The 13,683-nt window shown below is 33.7% G+C and overlaps 2 protein-coding genes across 2 annotated transcripts; one reads left to right on the forward strand and one right to left on the reverse strand.

Annotated features, from left to right (window-relative positions):
* Positions 1 to 6,696: 6,696 nt before the first annotated feature.
* Positions 6,697 to 7,855, reverse strand: LOC143635797 (peroxidase N1-like). Its single transcript, XM_077103538.1, has 3 exons — positions 7,443 to 7,855; positions 7,198 to 7,360; positions 6,697 to 7,112 (listed from the first exon to the last, which is right to left on the reverse strand). The coding sequence occupies exons 1-3, from the start codon at positions 7,839 to 7,841 to the stop codon at positions 6,697 to 6,699; spliced, it is 978 nt and encodes a 325-aa protein (XP_076959653.1). The 5' UTR covers positions 7,842 to 7,855.
* A 3,060-nt stretch (positions 7,856 to 10,915) lies between these two features.
* LOC143635803 (uncharacterized) lies at positions 10,916 to 13,312 on the forward strand. The gene is made up of 4 exons (XM_077103545.1): positions 10,916 to 11,134; positions 12,496 to 12,625; positions 12,788 to 12,941; positions 13,096 to 13,312. Exons 1-4 carry the CDS (start codon positions 10,916 to 10,918, stop codon positions 13,310 to 13,312), a joined length of 720 nt encoding a protein of 239 aa, XP_076959660.1.
* The last annotated feature ends 371 nt before the right edge of the window (positions 13,313 to 13,683 follow it).

Below are 13,683 nucleotides of genomic sequence, written 5' to 3' on the forward strand. Positions count from 1 at the left end.
CTAAAACAGGCACCAAGGATGTGGAATGAGAAACTTGTTAATGTGTTATTAAGTATAGGTTTTGTTCAAAGTTATAATGACTATTCTCTTTTTATCAAAAGTGACAAAGATGTGTTTGTTGTCATGTTAGTCTATGTAGATCGGATGAAATAGTTTTGACTGGTAATTGTTTAAGTGAAGTTGACAAAGTGAAAAGTTTGTTGAAAACTAAATTTCTTATTAAAGATTTAGGTTTTTTGAAATATTTTTTAGGAATAGAAGTTCTAAAAAGGGAGAAAGGTTACCGTCTTTCTCAAAGAAAGTATTATTTAGATTTACTGAAAGAGTTTGGCTTGACAGCGTGTAAACCTGTTAATGTTCCAATTGAACAAAATTATGTTATTAATGCTTTAAGTAAGAAGAGTGAAATTCCTTTGCAAAACATCACAAAATATCAAAAATTAATTGGGAAATTAATTAACTTGTCTCATACACGCCCAGATATTTCTTATTCTGTGCAACATCTAAGTCAGTTTGTGCATAATCCAACAAATGTTCATTTGAATCTTGCATTGAAATTAATAAGATATCTAAAGAAATCTCCTGGTGCTGGTGTATTGATAAGTAAAACTGGTGGACTAAATCCAGTTGCATACTCTGAATCTGACTGGGCCAAGTGTTTGGTCAGTCGGAGGTCAGTAACTGGTTATTGTGTTATGCTTGGCTCTTCCTTAGTGGCTTGGAAGAGTAAGAAGCAGCCTGTGGTTTCAAGGTCTTCAGCCGAGGTTGAATATCGGGCCATGTGTGATGCTTCTGGTGAAGTGACTTGGGTGGTAAAGTTGTTAAGGGAGTTGAAAGTAGATGTGCCTTTACCGGTACATTTGTATTGTGACAATTCAGCCGCAATATCTATTGCAGGAAATCTAGTATTCACGATGAACCAAACATTTTGAAGTGGACTTGTTTTACTTACGTGAAAAAATTGCTGCTGGTTCAATTAAAGTGGTACAAACAAAATCAAATGGTCAACTGGCTGACATATTCACGAAAGGTTTGTTTCCGACTCAACTCTCTGTTATTTGTGAAAAGTTAGGTTTAATAGATTGTTTTAAATATTGAATTGAGGGGGAGTGTTAAAAATGACATATATTTGTATCAATTCAATATTTTCTAATGTACTTTATTATTTGTGAGAGGTTAAATGGGCTAGCTTTACGTTTGGTTACTCAAGGCCCGTTTGGTTACTAAAGACCCGTTCGAGGGTGTGCATTGGAGATGTATAAAAGCCCATGACAGTTTGGTGTTATAAGGAAGAGAGAAGCTGGTTATTTTGATGGTTTGGTATATTTTTTTCTTTTGGGTCTTTCTGTTTGTTCTCTCAACCTTACATATCTAGATCTTAGGGATTGTTCTATTGTTTTGTTCTTGAGAGTTTGTTAGATAATCTGATCGTCTGTCTCTGATATTATTGGTGCTGTAAATTGGCGTATTTGATTGAAGATTCTTGATAGTTTTTTGGGCAATTGTTCTTGTTAATAAACAAAGTTAGATTTCTGACAAAACATTAACTTATATTTTCAGTTTGTTGTTACAATTAATGTCTTGTTACAATAAATAAACTTAGTCGCGCCATAACTTTTTATACTATTTACATATAAGTAATAGCAATTAAACCAATAGTCAAAGTAGCTGTCATTAATAATCAATTCACTAAATTTATATTCATTACAAGAATATCACTAATTATACGTATAAATTGGTTGTGAATTTAATATATATATATATATATATATATATATATATTGGCTAAGTATAAAATGAAAACTCACTTAAGTTATGAAAACTCTATAAACTCATTCTCAACCACATATTTTTAATTAATGCTTGAATCTTGTGGTCCACAATTAAAGTAAATAAAAAATGTAAATATAAATATAACTTTTTCTTTATCCTGATAACATATATAAAAATTAGTAAAAAAATGTTAAAAAATAGCAAAACATTTTTTTTTTGATGTTTCAATGTTTTGTATTAAATGTTACAACATATATTACATGTAACAAAAAAAAACGATGTTATATAGGGTTTTTGCGTGTTTTCACAACTCAAATGAGTTTTCATTTTAACTTTACCCTATATATATATATAGGGTAAGGATCCTAAGAGAACCATTGGCAAATTGAGAACTTTGAGAACCATTTTGGACCACTAAAAAAAACCTCTAAAAAAATATTTAAAAAATTATAAAACAAAAGAAACGAAAATTTTAAAAAAGTAAAAAAACCAAAATTCTTATAATTCATTCTGGTTTCATTAAAAAAACCCGGAATTTTTTTTTCTTTTAATCCGTATTATACCTATACATATATGTATACTTTCATTTAATCTCTAGTTACATAATGTACACATATGTACATTATCATTTACCTTAAATTATACATATGTGTATAGGAAAAAACATGTGTGTGCATATTATACATATATGTATAATAAAAAAAAACGATTTTTTTTCTTTTTAATTCGTATTATACCTATACACATATGTATACTTTCATTTAATCTCTAGTTACGTAATGTACACATATGTATATTATCATTTACCTTAAATTATACATATGTGTATAGGGAAAAAACATGTGCGTACATATTATACATATATGTACATGCATGATTTAGCTAAACCGAGAATTTTTTTTTTTTAGAAACCGGGATGATAAATAAGAACTTTGGTTTTTTTACTTTTTTTATTTTTGTGTTTTTTTTTTGTTTTATGGTTTTTTTTTATTTTTGGGTTTTTTTGTTGTTCAAAATGGTTCTCATAGTTCTCAATTCACAAAAAGTTCTCACATGATCCTGATCCTATATATATATAGAGTAAGGTTAAAATGAAAACCCATTTGAGTTGTGAAAACCCGCGAAAACTCTATGTAACATCGTTTTTTTTTTGTTACATTTAATACAAACATCGAAACATCAAAAAAAAATGTTTTGCTATTTTTTAACATTTTTTTACTAATTTTTATATATGTTTTCAGGATAAAGAAAAAGTTATATTTATATTTACATTTTTTATTCACTTTAATTGTGAACCACAAGATTCAAACATTAATTAAAAACATGTGATTGAGAATGAGTTTCTAGAGTTTTCACAACTCAAGTAGGTTTTCATTTTATGTTTAGCCTATATATATATATATATATATATATATATATATATATATATGCTCATCTAGTCATCTGACTAGAAATTTTTATAATAATTGAAAACAGTTCTTGTATATATAAACAATAGAGTTTGAATAATAATAATAATAATAATAATAATAATAATATATTTTCTCTTTGATTAATTAGTAGCTTGAGTTCACCATATATATGCAAATTAAACATATACTTTCTATATGGAGTGTTTGACGTTTGAGTTTAGACCGTGTCTTACCTTTGAAACAATCACATGAATTTTTCCTTTCAATTAGTCGTTGGTTAATTAAGCATGTCAACCAAGTATATACTATTCATGGATATATTTTGCATTAAAAATATTTTAACTTATTCCTAGCTATACCTTAAAATTTAGCTTTATACTGTTAGGGTTGTGCATGGTTTCGTTTGGGTCGGTTTTGGCTAAAACCAAACTAAAAAAACGAAACTTTGGTTTTTGGAGTTTTAAAACCGTTCGATTTCAGTTTTTTGATTTTCATTTTGTTTACGGCTTTTTCTATTTTTGCCATCTAAGCTTGAAAACGTTAGGCCTAAAAGAAAAGTTAGGCCGAAGATATTGAATTTATGTATAAATAATTTTATTAATTATTAACTAATTTATTATTATACATTTGGCCAAAAAATTTGAGTTACACATTTAATAAAGTCATAGATTATTTAAAATAAAAAATAAAAAATACAAAAAACAAAAATATAGATATTCGGTCCGGTTCGGTTCCGTTTTTTCGGTTTTTATTAATTCAAAACCAACACTGAACTGTAAGTTCGGTTTTACAAATACGTAAAACCAAGCCGCTGGTCTCTGTCTCGATTCAGTTTTTTCGGTTTGTATTTTTGTTTTTTTTTTTGTTTCGGGTCGGTTTTTCAGTTTCTTGCACAACCCGAGGCAGCGTTTGATACGCATGAATAACAGGTGGAATGGACTGGATTATTATGAGGGAATGAAAAAAAGGTTGTTTGGTTAGCCAATGCAATGGAACTATGGAATTAACGATTACACAAGATATATTATTCTATCAACACCATTTCATTTCTTTTTCACCTTATTTTCTAGACACCATCACCTGACCACCACCATCATCGCCGCCTTCGCTACCAGTACTGCCACAACCGTTGCCACCGCCACCGCCTCTGTGCCATTTTATTTTATTTATATTTTGCTAAATTTTCTTTATTTTAAGGTATTGGTATTTTTGTCACTATGGTTGACTTTGGCTGGTCTTGGCTTTATTTTCAGGTATGTCTTGGAATGGCAAATCTGTTACAATTATAGCATTGAGGACCCTTAGGCCGGTCTTGGCTTTATCCTGTACATCAGCCTTTGAATGAACCCCTCCCACGACCTCTACTGCCACTTACATTATCCCATTCTGAACAACGTGTAAAGCTTGTTCATCTAACTTTTATGGTGTTTTATTTGTTGATCTGCGATTTAATCTTTCCTTTTCGGTGAAAGGATCCAATCAGCTTAACATGAGTGAGAAGAGCCAGATCATGGGTCACTTTTATGGATGGCACAACGCAATCACACTTAGGAGTTAAACTTCTAAGTATCTTCTCCGACACTTTCTAATCTTCTATGGTCTCTCCATATATCTTTGTTGACTCATTATCCCCATCACCCTACAGAAATAGTCACCAATCATCTCTCATTCATTCATTTGTAGTTTTTCAAACTCCGTCCTTAAACCTTGAAGTCTTGCCTCTTTCATGAATATCACCTAGGAGTCTCCTTGGAACTCTACACAAAGAGTATCCCGTGTTTCTTTGGCAGCATTAACTGCTATTATGCGAGAGAAAAGACTATCATGAACTCCTTGTTGGATAAGAGCCATGGCTCTTGCATCTATCTTCTTTTCCTCTCGTAGCCTAGCTTGGCCAGCTTCCTTACATTGATCCCACAGTTCTTGAGATCTAAGAATGGTCTTCATCCTTATATTTCAATATTCGTATCCTTCACCTTTGAATATTGGAATCACTTGTGGGGTCGTTGGGGCTCTATACTTATCGGCCATTGAATGAAGAAGGTTTATAATAACTGGATTATGAAGGCTAGATATGAATTACCAAAGCTCTGACATGAATATGTTGGTATTTCAAACTAGGTAATGAATGAAAAATAAGGTAAATAAATAAAGAATTGTTTGAATAATAGAAACAAGAATGTTGGCCCAATCTTGATCTTTGATAATGAATTGATAAAGAAAATAGATGCACAATATGATATGAACAACAATCTATGATTGAAACTTGAACTTGATTGAATGATTTAAACGATCTGATGCTGCCCCTATTTACCAAAAGGCATGATATTTAGGGTTGCAGCCTTTCAAGAACCATAAGACTACATACACGTGTTTTTACAAGTTACAATAGACTTTACATAATTGCTCAAACAGGATCTAAACTTACATTCAACTATTTACACTACGACCCTTGTACTTCTTGATAACGAGTGATTAATGCTACAAAGAACAAGGGTAATTAGGGTTTATCAAATGCTTTACTGAATAGAGAATTGTCGCCTACATATAATTGAATTAATCACAAAGCTGCTTAATAGAAAATAGCAATAACTGACTAACTAGTCTTATGCATAACCAGGACGTACAACCGGTGACTAACGACTGTTTATTCAGACTTCAAATTTTAACATAACAAACTGCACATGCACACTCCATACAAAGCCATGATACCGTAAAGTTTGAGTTACAATTTCAACAATTCTAAGTTAATCCTTTGACCCAAATGTGTAGTAGTGAGTTGTTGAACACATGATAAATAATCATGTATGCTTGTATTGATTTCAAATGAGAACTTACAAAGAAGCTTTAAAAGGTCTCTGCAAGTGCTTTGTTATATAAGATTTTTAAGTATGTTGTCGAATGAGCAAATCTCATGTCCTATTCATATCTACCGGTAAAGTGTTGGTCCAGATGGTTCAAAGCTTGACACATCTAATTGTTGTGTATATGAATTTAGTCCAACATCTCTAACAAGATCTGATGATATCTAGAGACTAGACAGTCCTCCTTGAGTCTTCATGATTTTTCTATACTTGGACTAGATCCATGATTGTGTGGAGCGATCTAAACTCCAACCAACCATGATTTGTCTATATCGGCCTGGAAAGTCTAGATTTTGAGACCGATAATTAAAATTTGAGCGGGTCGTGACAGTATGGACCATTCTAATGCCAGAGCACTTTAGTCTCTCGTCTAGAAGTCTTGGAATTTCTATTTTCTCACAAATTATCTGAACCACTTCCAAATAAATCAAGGTTAGTTATATCGAATATAATGAACATGAAAATTAAGAATATCTTTCACTTGAAGAAATCATCTAAAATATTTAAAACAATTCCCGATTAACAATTCAATCTTTGATCTTATTTCATATAAAAACAAATCACTACATATTTCAATGCAAGTACATGCTATTAAAAACAACTTCTGAATTGTGTTAAACTGGCCAACCAACTTACCAACATTCTCATCAGTTGGTTGCAGTACATACTCTACGAATTTCACCTTGTCTCCTTGTTTTCACTTCAATATTACCCATCTTCACCATCGCTCTTCCAAACTCCGAGTTGAATCTCGAAGATTGCCCTCTTCCCCCTAGAAACCTTTGTACAAACCGTTGTGTCCTCCGGTCACTCCATAGTTTTGCATCGGATTCAATAACTCCCCGCCCATTCCTCAAATTTTCATAGAATGAATTCCCAAAGCTATTACTGCTTCCTGTATCAAGGGCTACACGCCTTAATGCGTCACCACCGTTGGGACAAAGTGCTCGGAGCTGTGGTAGGAATGCTTGGTTTATATCAGGGTCGGGTCCATTGGTATTGTTAAAGTTGTACAACCTATAGCTGAATAATGCACAAGCTGCTGTTCCAATTGTGTGTCCACCTGGTAAACAAAATACAGCAATTTAGTTAATAAATAAAGCAATAACATTTTATGTAATATGGTGCAATTTTTGTGTTCTACTTACCCACAAGAGTAACGAGATCTTGAGTGTTTAGACCTTTATCAGCAAATTTACTGATTTGGACACTGATAGGGTCATTAAAGGCAGGCAAATTTGCGGTATCCGATGCTTGTGAAACCAAACCATCTCTACGTCCTAATGGTACCTGCCAACTACGCCCGCCGGTCTGCAAAACATGTCATAAAAATGATTAAAGATGACGGCCTAGCGTATAACTACAATTTGTTAATTAATGTACAAACACTTACCAGGACCACAGAATCACGGGCGGCTAGGGCAACAATATCCGCACATGAGACCACTCCAGGGCAGGTGGTTTCGAGCTGGGACTTCGCAGCATCAATAACTTCAAATCCTCGCAACAGAGAGTTTGGCCCTGCTGTCTTCTCGGTTGATGTTCCGTTAATTAGTATAGATGCATCACAACCATTGACAAAGCAATCATGGAAGAACATTCTTAGTAAACCAGGTGCGATTGTTGGGTTGGCTCGGACCGCAGACCGAACTGCTGACTGAACAATGGATTCGGCTCTAGGGCAGGTGGACCTATAGAAGCCAACACGAGTGCCTCCGCCGCCACCACGGTTGCCTTGGCCTAGTGCCAAGGTTGCCAGTGTGGCCAATAGGAGAACCAATAAGGCAACCATTTTGCTAACCGCCATTAGTAAGTACTAACAAAGAGTGTTAGAGGTGTCTAAGATTTGTCTTCGAGGTTATATAGTGTTTTCCGTAAATGAGATGGTGATGTTTCGACATATTAGGGAGGTATTTATAGTCATTATGTAAGAATTAATGCCAACCATTTGTTATTGAAAAAGTCATATTCAAACTCAACATGATGCAGGTGCAAGGAAGCTAGCATGCATCAAGACAAACTTGAAACATTTAAAAACATGTTGGATATGAGCCACGGACACAGCTAGCTGTACTTTAAAGACAGTTTCAATATTCAAAATGAACGAACTATCACTGTTTATAAACTTTATATAAACTCTCTTTTAAATTGTATGTCATCTGAAGGCATCAAAGATGATGAATTGAAAAGTCGACTTCATTATTTACAGCAAGCCAAGTCAAAGGAGCACACCAATCCACTGAAAGAATTAATGCATGCATCTCAGGTTTAGGCAACGCTAAATTATTAATAAAGAAAATATATAGTTGTATTCAAAACACAGTTGCTTGTGAAACTACCTTCGACGTTCATGCTACTATGCTAGGATTCGTGTTTTTTTTTTCTTTTTTTTTTCTTGTACGGCTAAATATATTACACTCTACAAGGATTGATCTTCATATTGACACCCTAACCGGCTTACCGTCTGGTCAAAGTGAGAATGTCGGGATTCGTTGTGTTACGTACTGTGTTACAATTATATGTTTAATTGAAGCCGTCAAAAACGTGTATATATGATGGCTAATTTTAATATTGTCTGACAGAATAAAGGCCGGGTCGAGTCACGGGTAAAGCATCTCAAACAAGTTTATGTAGATCTAGCCAAATTAACATCTTGTTAAATATTTTTTTTATTAAGTAGTGCAAGTGCCCGCTATCATTGTCCATGGAGACATTTGGAGCATTATCCAATTTCAATATTTAGAGAGTAAAAAAACAACAAATTAACATATTTAATGTATTTAAATAAAAAACCGTGACAAAAATCAAAAATACACGCACGTTGTGGCCTCGAACTAATTTGAATTCGTTTGGAATCGACGGACAAAAAAGGCCACGGCGAAGCAAACCACATGTTACGAGCGCAAACTGACACGAATTCGGTAAAAAAATACCTGTGTTTTACAAATTAGAATCAAAAAAATAAAATAAAATAAAAAAGCTGATCAACCATGTGAGGCCACATGGACCAATCACGTGATTACGTTGCCAAACTTCTCAACTATTATATATAAAATAATATATTGCTAAATGCTATAATTAAAACCAGAGGTTGACATTTTAAAACACATCTAGCAATATATTACTATTATTATTATTATTAAAACAATATGATTGAAATCAGCTATCGTCTTATATTGTTCTTGTTACTTGCTTTCTTGTTTAAGGCTCGGATTGGCCGTAAGGCAAACTGTGATGGCCATAAGGCCACTCTGACCACTGTAAGCTACGGCCATCTGGACGGCAAAACTCGTTTTTCTGGGGCATTCAAGGCCCGGTTTTACATTAGGTCAGAGCTGCTTGATACCTTATCGATGTCGAGAGGTCAGTTAAAAGCATTTATGAAATTGCCTTTACTAGCTAGGGCAAAAAGGGTGTCGAATCCACATGGAATAAGTGAAAAGTGCTAATTGGACTCACGACTTATTAGTTAATAAACTAAGCGGGCAAATGATGTCAAGCAATTTTAATGAACTAATTATGAGAACAAGATTACCTTACTTGTAAACCAATTAAAAGAAAAGTAAACAAACTCCATGTTTTAGGCTGTGAGGCAGGTTAGACAATTGATTAAACCTATTAGGAAATCTCTTTGTTTGAATAAATAATCAAAAGACTAAATATTTGGCTCTGCTGATTATCAGAACTTAATCCGAACAATTGATACAACTGAATATCTAATTGATTACTAGTTTAAGGTTTTGATCAATGTAATTAATTCAATGGTTAAAGATAAATAGGTCAATAACGTTAAGAACTTAATCCTAAATGTTAATGGCCACAAATCAATTAATTAACAAATTCTCAAAACATTCAATTACGAAAAACTGTTTAACCACCGAAAAAAACATAAAGATTTAACAAGCTGAATGATTAACCAAATCCAAATCCAAATTTAAGGTTTAAATTAACAAACTCCAACTATAAACACAACCCTATGCCCGGAGATAGTCACGACTCACGAGTGGTTTAGCCTTGCATCTTGATATAAATATCTTGATTAATTGTTGAGAGAATGATAACATCGATGAATCTTGTGATTGGTGAGGGTTGGAATGATGAAAAGTGCTCCCCAAGTGTCCAATAATCAGCGGTAAAGAAGGGGGGGCTCGACTTAGGGTTAAAGCCAACCTAAATGTGGAATAAAATACCAAAACCCGACTTTTTTCGTTAAGATCACTCACCATTGGTGAAGACGCGTCTCTTGTTACATAATTCTCGAGCTTATCCTGGTAATCACGTAATGTGCTTGAGCAATAGCGGAGAAAAAGTAAAAGTCACACACATTTGTAGTAGAAATGAAGAAGCATCATCTAAGTATGATGATGAAACGCCATTGTTACACACAAACTTTAAACTAGAAAAAAATGATGGAAGCAATGTCTACGGCGGTTTAAACTTGAAATAGAAGATCAAAAAGTGAGATGAAAATAAAGGATGATTTTAATAAGAGTTTATTAACGACCAATTAGAGCATCTACAACAAGCCACACCCTCTAAGGGCTTGGCGATGTGGCAAGGAAGCATACATAATGTGGAAATAATCCACCATTGTGGTGCCAAGTCCATGGATGCAAACCTACTGTAGACTTGCAGTGTAAGTCCCGTCCCTCTTACACACACATTTAATATTTTTTAATAAGTTTGTAAAGGTTTATTGTTATGGAAGAAAATACGGATTTTTAAGAAAAATTTGGAATATGACGTGAGTTTCGGTTTATATGAGGTTGTTTTTACTTTTTTTTTTTTCGAACTTTCTCGCGGCTAGGCATTCAAAGCCCCAATTTGCAGCGGCAGCAACTAACACACCAGTCATTAGCAGCAGCTATGAGTCTGTCTTTGATACAGGGATATTCATCTTCCGAAGAGGAAGAAGAAGATAATAAAGAGCAACAACCATACCTCACATCCGACGAAGACGAATACGAAGATCCAGACAGCCGTGAGCGTAGAACCACCGGCAACGATTTTAAAACGCCTTTGTACCATCCACCAAATCCTTCCGCATCTTCTTCGCTTCCGTCGGCACTCGATGCATTCTCTGAAGTAATCTTATCTTATTCATCAATTAATTACTGTTATAGACCTGGGTTTGGAATTTGAGTAATTTTAGGTTAGGGTTTCATGAAATGATTTAACTAGTTTATTAATCGACTTGTTCTGACCTGTTTTTTCAATTCCGTCAACAAGTTTACCAAGCAAACACATTATCTGTTTTTCAAACAATCCATTTTATTTCCAATTTTAATTACAGTTTTTTTTTTTTTTTAATTCTGCCAATGGAGCGTCCCTTGGTGTGAAAGACTGAATTATTAGCAGAGGTATAAATCAGCTGTATGTTTAATTTAGTGCTAGTTTGATATTCAAATTTTAGTTTTTTTTTATAAGCTGAAGAGTGTGATTGTATATTTTTGCATATATGATAATCTCATAATCTGGTATCTGGTGGAACAAATGTCGGGTTAAGAAAGTGAAAGTGAAAGTGTTCATAGCCCACCCTGAGAGACCATGGGACTAACCAATAACACCGTTAAGCTGTGACCGATATGCCTAGTGCTACTAGCGCAGTGGGAACAATTTTAATTACTGCTCTGGTATAAATAAAGATCTCCAGCATTGCTAGTTGTGGTACATAAATTTAATACTTTTAGGTTCTTTGCTTCTTTTATGGAGTAAAAGTTTTAACTTTTTTGAGAATACATATTTTTTATGCAAGCATAATAACTAGTAAATAGTAATTGAAGGAGTAGGAGCAGACTAGCAGTGTTGTAATGATTCATACCAATTTTACATGTGAAAATAACTAAGCTTTCATACAAAAGAACCATAATGATGATATTTTGTAAACAAAGGCAGTAAGTGTCTTTTTTATATTAAGGGTGCCCTTTCAGTTGAGCCGTAAAATGTTAAATTCAAAATTTATGTGACTTCTGACCTGTAAACTTTGGAAAGCGCTTTTATCATCTTGTGTAAATAGCGGTGGCTCCTTAGTGCTTTTGGGTACCCTATTTAACTTAATGAAAATAGGGATGGTTTCATGTATCCTCTTTAAACTTGGTTGTTGGTATAGTAGGTATAGTATCGTATTTACCCAATAAAAGATCACAATATCAAATATAGCCATTTTCGGTTTATGGCATTTATATATGCGGATACCCTTCCCTTAAAACTTGCATTTGGATATTGAGGTTGGAGCGTGTGGAGAAAGGGAAGGGTAGTATTTTCAATGGATATATTTGATTCTGGTTTTTTGGTTTGGTAAATATGATATGATGCTTATGTTCTATGAAATTGTCCCATTTAAGCATTCATGAGGTTTTCATAATCTTTATCTGCATGAACAAGTAAAAGCGTTTTACCATGCCTCTCACTTGAAACTTATTATACTTATTTTTGAATTATTGGAGATTTCAAGACCGCCACAGTTTCTGAACAACTCTGTTGGAGAATCCGCATCTGCAGTAAAAGATAATGATGGTCAGCTATGGCGGCATGGTCATCGCAGAAATTGTAGAGATAAAAATGAAATACCTGAAGGTAAGATCTCTCTTTTGACAATATTACAACCATTTTTTGTGCATATTGGTAATATTGCAAATAACTTGGTCACTATACATTGAGTCTTTGTAGATTTTATTAACAATCATCTTGTTTTAGTTTACAATATGAGACTTCATTAATGTTTTTTTTATGTTATAGGGGCTGTAGTGCAGGCTAAAGCTCAATTAGTTGGAATTCGTGACAGAGTAAGCAGTGATGCCTCTAATGTAGCATCAACCGAGCCTCGAGGATCTGCAAAACGTGTCATAACCGCAACTAATCCAAATGCAGAAGATGCTGCAGATCTTTTGAGGTGTTATTTCAAAATATTATGTGAAATCAAATTTGATGTTTGTAAATTTTATATGCCACAACTTCTTTAAGGTCATCCTAATGTCCCACTGGTTGGTACGGTATTGGTGGGGTCCGTGAGTTTTTCATTAACAACATTGTTTTTTTTCCCACAGGATGTGTGTGCAGTGTGGGATACCGAAGACGTTTTCTAATGCACGAGGGATGGTATGCCCGGTGTGTGGGGACCGCCCTGTCAAAGAGACGGATGACCTGAAGAAGAAAGGGTCCATGATAAAAGACAAGGAAAAGAATAAACGAATGAAAGGTCAGTCATCACACGCCACATGGAAAAGTGAAACAGAAATGCAGCTGCGACAACAGTTTGATTGACATAAGCTGTTTCTTGAATTTGTCGGCTTGTCATGTATGATCTGTTTTATAATCGAGGTTCTTTTGATTTTAGAACTTTTATTTAATCAAGACTTAGTTGCATGTACTATTTTGTAACCTGATTGGCAATGACATGATTCTACTTTATTCCAACACTTTTCAGCAAAACAAATAAACTTGAATGTTTGTAGAACTTTTTACATCAATGTTAAATTTTTTTGTTTAGGTTTTTTCATTTGACTTCATTTTAGTATTTTAATCATTTAATAAAGTTAATTCGTGATTTTAGTTTATAGATATTAAAATTCGTCACCTGACCAATCACATTGAATTGTGACCCAAATCATGACTTGTTTATTAAACAGATTAGA

Source organism: Bidens hawaiensis, unplaced genomic scaffold (genome assembly GCF_021521415.1).
Source record: "Bidens hawaiensis isolate Kalapana, Puna unplaced genomic scaffold, B.hawaiensis_p1.1 tig00007719_1, whole genome shotgun sequence".
NCBI lineage: Eukaryota > Viridiplantae > Streptophyta > Magnoliopsida > Asterales > Asteraceae > Bidens > Bidens hawaiensis.